This window comes from Carassius carassius, chromosome 1, assembly GCF_963082965.1.
Source record: "Carassius carassius chromosome 1, fCarCar2.1, whole genome shotgun sequence".
NCBI classification, from domain to species: domain Eukaryota; kingdom Metazoa; phylum Chordata; class Actinopteri; order Cypriniformes; family Cyprinidae; genus Carassius; species Carassius carassius.
In genome coordinates this window covers 5,159,752-5,166,565 of record NC_081755.1, presented here as the reverse complement: position 1 = coordinate 5,166,565, position 6,814 = coordinate 5,159,752, and the positions used below count along the sequence as shown (strand labels likewise).

At 37.2% G+C, this 6,814-nt stretch overlaps 1 protein-coding gene across 1 annotated transcript; it reads right to left on the bottom strand.

Moving 5' to 3' along the window:
• Positions 1–737: 737 nt before the first annotated feature.
• Positions 738–6,283, bottom strand: LOC132140061 (gastrula zinc finger protein XlCGF8.2DB-like). Its single transcript, XM_059548853.1, has 2 exons — positions 6,128–6,283; positions 738–2,110 (listed from the first exon to the last, which is right to left on the bottom strand). The coding sequence occupies exons 1-2, from the start codon at positions 6,210–6,212 to the stop codon at positions 1,440–1,442; spliced, it is 756 nt and encodes a 251-aa protein (XP_059404836.1). The 5' UTR covers positions 6,213–6,283; the 3' UTR covers positions 738–1,439.
• Between the last annotated feature and the right edge of the window lie 531 nt (positions 6,284–6,814).

Below are 6,814 nucleotides of genomic sequence, written 5' to 3'. Positions count from 1 at the left end.
AAGTAAAAAGAGTTTTTCTTCAGAAATGTAATCAAGCATCCGCCTGTCAAGCTGTTCTCTCTTGGCTTTCCAAAAAAGGACACGACTAGAAATCATGTTATATCACGTTTATAATGGGTTCTAATGTTTATGTCACATCAATCTGGCCGGACAGGGCATCACAATATGTTAAGGGCCGTAACATTTCCATCACACGCATGAGGTATTCGGCCAATCACAATGCACTGATAGCTGGCCAATCACAGCACACCTTGCTTTTTAGAGCGATAAGCTTTGTAAAAATTTATCATGTTTCAGAAGGCAGGGCATAGAGGAGAAACAATACTGTACAGTATGTGGAAAATAATGTTCTTTTCAGCAGCATCATATGACCCCTTTAATTTGTGTTCTGAAGATGAAAAAAGTTCTTAGGGGTTTATAACAACATGACAGAATTAATATTTTTGGGTCAACTATCGCTTTAATTTTACACAAAAAAAAAAAAGTGAAAGTGACGTGACATTCAGCCAAGTATGGTGACCCATACTCAGAATTTGTGCTCTGCGTTTAACCCATCCGAAATGCACACACACAGAGCAGTGAACACACACACACACACACTGTGAGCACACACCCGGAGCAGTGGGCAGCCATTTATGCTGCGGCGCCCGGGGAGCAGTTGGGGGTTCAATGCCTTGCTCAAGGGCACCTAAGTCGTGGTATTGAGGGTGGAGAGAGATGTCAAGAGAGATCACAAGATGTGAACTTGACCACACTGCTGGATTCAGTGGTCAAACGTTACTTTGTCCTGTTTGAATAAGTCCAATCATAATAGTTTACTGTACAACTGCAGCTGCACAGAGGTGTTGATGTCACGTGAAGACATATCCACAACATTATTAAAAAAGTAACACTGTAATTAAAGGATACAATTCAAAGAAAATGGTCAGATTTGCACATTTCATTCTTAAAATACTTTCAGCATTACTACATACATTTTATTTGAATTCTTTAAAACAATTTATTTTGGCCAGTGTAAAAGCATGAGATCAACTCTATTCTAAAATAAATCTCAGAACTATTTTAAATCGTTTTGTTCTTAAGGATATTTTCATATATTTATTACAAAACCATCATGATACTGTATAATTTTAAGCAATACAAATTAATGTGTTTGGCACAAATGGCATTACAGTCTGTATCTCTTATTTCCTTAATGTCTCGGTGACTCGAACTCACAACCTTTCGATTGTGAGTCCAACTCTCTAACCATTAGGCCACGACTTCCCACTTCCCACTTCTTAGAATGAAATCTACGTAGAGTTTTATAAATGAGACCCCTGGTCTTCACTTCTGAGCTTCCTACACATCGTAACGTTATTACATGATTCCTGTCTGAGAAACCCCTTCCACACTAATGACATAAAACAGTTCTCTCAAAATGAATCCTTGTTTGTTGATCAAGTTTGTGTTGAAAATATGCCGTGTAGTTTTCTCATGTGCCTGTTACGGTTTGATTTTTGAGTAAAACTCTTTCCACACTGTATGCAGGTGAAGGGCTTCCCTCCAGTGTGAACTCTCATGTGCTCCTCAAAGCTTACCTGTAGTTCGAAACTCTCTCCACACTGAGCGCATGTATAAAGTTTTTCTTTTGTGTGAATTGTCATGTGTTTGTTAAGGAATCCTTTTCGGCGGAAACTCTTTCCACACTGATGGCACACATTATGCTTCCCTCCAGTGTGAATTCTCATGTGCTCTTTAAGACTTTTATTTTGATCAAAACTCTTTCCACACTTAAGGCAAGTGAAAGACCTTTCTCCAGTGTGAACTGTCATGTGAACTGTAAGGTTTCCTTTATGTATAAATCTGACTCCACACAGTTGGCAGGTGTAAGACTTCCCTCCAGTGTGGACTTTAAGGTGTCCATGTTCACTGAAACTCTTTTCAGAGTGAGAAGGGGTCACGTAACTCGTAGTTCCTGTTTTATGAGCTGTTTTCTGTGAGAAAGTCTCTTTAATCTGTGGTTTACTGAAAGATTCTTCTTCGGTTTTAAAATCATGATGAATCTCATATTGTTCTTTCTTTTCCTTTTCATTCGGTGCTATGCGCTCCTCTTTCAGCAGCATGAGGTCTATGGTGGAAAAGAGGTTATAAAAGTTAATAGCACAAAAAAACATCAAAACAGTTACCAACATTTACTAATCTATTAAAGGCAGCGCTTCAGTCATGGGGATTGCAAGAGGAGCGTCAAGACTGCTTTTATAATTATTTATTATAAAATCCTTGGAAACAGAGTAAATAAATGTAGAACTAAAATTATTCACATCAATTAGACCGGTTTCATCTCAGAGTGCTTTTCCTATTTTAATTGTGAGACACTTTATGAACATTTTATCTTCAAAGTATGATTAGAATTTAAATGTCACCATCTTTTCGGTCAAATCCAAAAAAGCATTCAACCAAACTGAGTGGAATTATTGCTCCAAGAGTTTGATCAAGGTGAATCATTCTCTCTATGGGTGAAAATGCTTTATGCCACTTTATGCACTCAGTGCTTACAAATTTCGATAAGCTCGTTCAAAACAGTTCTAACAGTTTGGACATTGTGTGAATCAGAGGTAAAAAACAACAACTATATAAATATTGTTCAGTTTCTAGCACAAACCGTTCATTTTGTGTCTTTACACATCAATGTATCATCACGAGCCATAGGGTTTAATATGGATTGGTCTGTGCATGTTTTTTTTTTACTCTCATAGATTTTGTTACCATTTGCCATAAAAGGGTTGTAATGGTATGATAATCGTCATAATAATTGCGGTTTACGGTATTAAACAATCATCCATTTTTTTGGGGATGAACAAAATGTTTGAAAGCATGTGTTTATTCAAATTTCACTAATCAAAAACATGAACAATTAAAATCACTGATTATTTATTACGTTAATAACTTCTATTTATCATTAATAATCCATCAATTATGGTTTTAATTTTTCTAGATTCTGTACTTTTATGACTTAATACAAATAATACTTATCAAAAATGGTGGTAATGAAAATGCAGAAACATTTTACAATTTAATTTAATGTTTTAAAACTTTTATTTTGTGTTTTTGCAAAAGGGCTGCACAACAGAGATTTACTAAATTAAAATGAGGGGAAAAATTATATTCTTTAAAAATGCTTATGTAAATTGTTATTACTAAAATATAAAAATGTACTTTTATTTTGCCAGGTTGTAGTGAAGAGCTTTGAGTGTCAATGTATTTGTTTTTGACAGTGGTTTTCTCAAATAAAATGATGAAATGATTATTAATTGTTCTCTCAGTGAGGCTCTCAGTGTTTGTGTTCACATCCTCAGATAGTGAGACAGCAGGCACTATTAAACCTGCCACTTTAAGCCATGTTGGCACATACTTGAGTATGTAGTTAAGTGGAAAGTTGTTACCTAGGGGCAGGTGAGATTCGGTGTCTGTTATTTTCCGTGAATAAGCAAATTTACACAAATGATAATCGTACATGTTGACATCATGGTATATCGTCATACCGGTATATCGTTACAACCCTAGCCATAAATTGTACGCTTGAGAGGCTGCAACAACTGAAGCTAAAAATCCTAACTTGTGTTCTACTGAAGAAACAAAGTCACCTACATCTTGGATGTCCTGGGGGTAAGCACATTTTTGGATGAACTATCCCCCTTTAAACCTTCAGCTTGTTTGTATTGTTGGATCGACAGTTTCTCATCTTTCGGATGAAAATATCCCATTGATTCCATATATGGTTCAGGTCAGGCATGTTGGCTGGCCAATCAAACACAGTAATTATCATGGTCAGCCAATCACTTGGAAGTGGTTGTCACTGTGGGCAAGTGCTAAATTTCTTGGACAACAATAATCCGATTTTAATACAATTAAAGGCTAAGTTGACCCAAAAATGATAATTAGCCTGTGCATTACTCACCCTCGAAGCATCCTAGGTGTACATGACTTTCTTCTTTCAGGCGAATTCAATCGGAGTAATATTAAACATTTCCCAGGCTTTTCTAAGCGGCATCATTACAGTGGGTGGGTGTTTTTGTTCCCCAGTCCAAAACACATCAAATAAAGCACACACATCCATAATAAAGTGTGCCTCACACGGCTCTGGGGCATGAATAAAGTAAGAAAAATATCCACATTTCAAACATAATGAACACTTTTCTATCACTTCCAGTCACTGTCACACGTGGAAGCTGTTGTGGAAGATGATGCAGGACGTTGGCGATATAAATGGTAAATGGACTGCATTTATATAGCGCTTTCAACAGACCCATGGTCATCCAAAACGCTTTACAATTGCCTCACATTCACACACTCATTCATACACCCACTGCGGTGTCAGCCATGCAAGGCACCATCCAGCTCATCGGGAGCAGTCTTGCTCAAGGACACCTCGACTCTTGGTCAGGTGGAGCCGGGGATTGAACCACCAACCTTTCAGTTTGTAGACAACCTACATGAACCACTGAGCCACTGCTGACCCGATATAAGCCAAGAGGAGACTGGTTTTCCTTGGTGAAATAAGAAAACTTTTCTTTCTTTTGCTCCTGTAAACAAACCCATATGACAGATAGCGGAAGTAAGATAAAAGTGTTTATTACATTTGAAATATGCGCGAGCTGTCTATTTCTGAGCGTTACCTGAGAGGCGCGCACAGGATGTGCACATGAAGCATGTGATCATAGAAAACACGAGTATTTTTGCTGCTTTATTTGCCTTGAACGAATACACACTTATATGCTTAAAAATGCCCGTCTTTGCAAGTATTTTTATAAAGAGGCACAGTGCTTTCTGTAATTGGGTCGGATCGAGGGTCAGGTCATGTTCACCCCTTACACAAACCGTATAAACCGTAGTTTGTCTGGGTCTCGGTGTGGTTTTTTGATGCGCTCCAGAGTGCCAACACTCCATTCACACCTGCCCAAAATATCTGCACCAAGAGGGGCACGAACTTGAGTTTGATTCAATCAAAACAAACAAGATGTGTGAATACACTCTTAATGATGAGTGACAGAATTAAACGTTTTAAAAAGGCAACTTCTTGTGTTGTGCATTCAATGTCCATGTCTGAAATATTGTAACTTTTAAATATTTATTTGGGGCATTTAGAGATTTTTTCTCCACTATTATTGTTATATAAATATTTCTGATTAATAAGAATCATATATGAAAAAAAAATAATCATGCAATCATTTAGATTAAAAGAAGAATTCATTGACAGCCATAATTATTACTCAACATGCCATCATCGTACCATTTATCCACTCTCCATACAGTGTTTATTTAAACATTTTTTGGAGAATTGTAACATTTATTTGAAAGAAAGAACGGCCGCCAAAATATGTAAATTTTAACTTTTTGTGCATTAAGCCATTATACTACATAGCTAATGGCTATATCAAAACTCAAAAAGTACTGCCAATGAATGAATGAATGAATGAATGGACTGCATTTATATAGCGCTTTCAACAGACCACATGGCCATCCAAAGCGCTTTACAAGTTGCCTCACATTCACCCATTCACACACTCATTCATACACCGACTGCGGTGTCAGCCATTCAAGGCGTTATCCAGCTCGTCGGGAGCAGCTGGGGTTAGGTGTCTTGCTCAAGGACACCTCGACACTTGGTCAGGTGGAGCCAGGTATTGAACCACCAACCTTCCGGTTTGTAGACAACCTACATGAACCACTGAGCCACTGCCGCCCCAAGAGTAATGAATAACCTTTTTTGGGGGGGGCTTTCAGATTCATGAACACAAACGCCATTGGATCTCACAGATCAAGCACATGTTTGAGCTTGTTTACATATTTCATGTAAGAGGGTATAAAGTTAAATGCAAACAAAAAATTAAACATGTACTTCTCAAGTTGAAATTAAATTGTAAGGAGTAAAAGGTATGAGTTTTTCTTTAGACATGTAATCAAGTAAAAGTACAAAAAGTTTAGTTTGGAATTGTACTTCAGTAAAATACAAATCTCCCAAAAGTAATGAGTACTGTAAGTTAAATATAAAAGTATTTTACACACCTGGACATGCTTCAAAAACATCATGTTTTCCTGTAGAGCTTGGCCTTTTAATAAGAATCAAACAAGAATGAAAACCAACCTGTTTGTTCCTCAGTATCTTCTTGTTTGACTCTCAATGTTTCTTCAATCTTCACGTCTTCTCTCTCCTCTTTAATAAACGCCATCTTTATAATAATTTGTGGATCTCAGAAGTTTTTCTGTGTTTGGACAATCTGTAATGTTTAAGATGAGAATAATTACAGATAAATCAATCTAAACTAAATCACTGTGTGTGTCTCAATCAGCTCCCTAGATCAGCAGTCAGCACACTGGTGAGGGACTCAAAAGAGTGATGATTAATGGCCTTAAATCACATAACTACAGTTTCACAGGCAAGGCTTAGATTAAAATGCAAGTCTGAGCTGTTTCACCAGAAGGAAACTTGCACTGACTGATCTTAAAATACATCCGTGTCTTTGTTTTATTTCAAGATGCACAAGAGTAATGTTTTTTCTAAGACACTTTTATAAAAAATGACTTAAAGGTACAGGTTGTAGGACCTGCCATTAGAGGGCGCAATATCAAAACGAAAACAATTGTGTGGTTTGATGACGATAAGGAGGAGCGTGGAATGATGGGATTTGTTGTCTTCTATCAATCAAATGGAAAGATAAATCATGGATTTAACGCAAGTTCAACGAGCTGCGCGAGTAGATTACATACAAAGTCAATGCAAAGACATGATCAGACTATGGATCAGACGTGATGCGCCTCGTTTGGCATGGAT

Bases quoted from the DNA above. Each gene is read 5' to 3' on its own strand.
- LOC132140061 (XM_059548853.1), bottom strand. From the start codon at position 6,212: ATGGCGTTTATTAAAGAGGAGAGAGAAGACGTGAAGATTGAAGAAACA. The intron at 2,111-6,127 runs GTTGGTTTTCAT...TTTCCACCATAG, and splicing joins AGATACTGAGGAACAAACAG to ACCTCATGCTGCTGAAAGAG.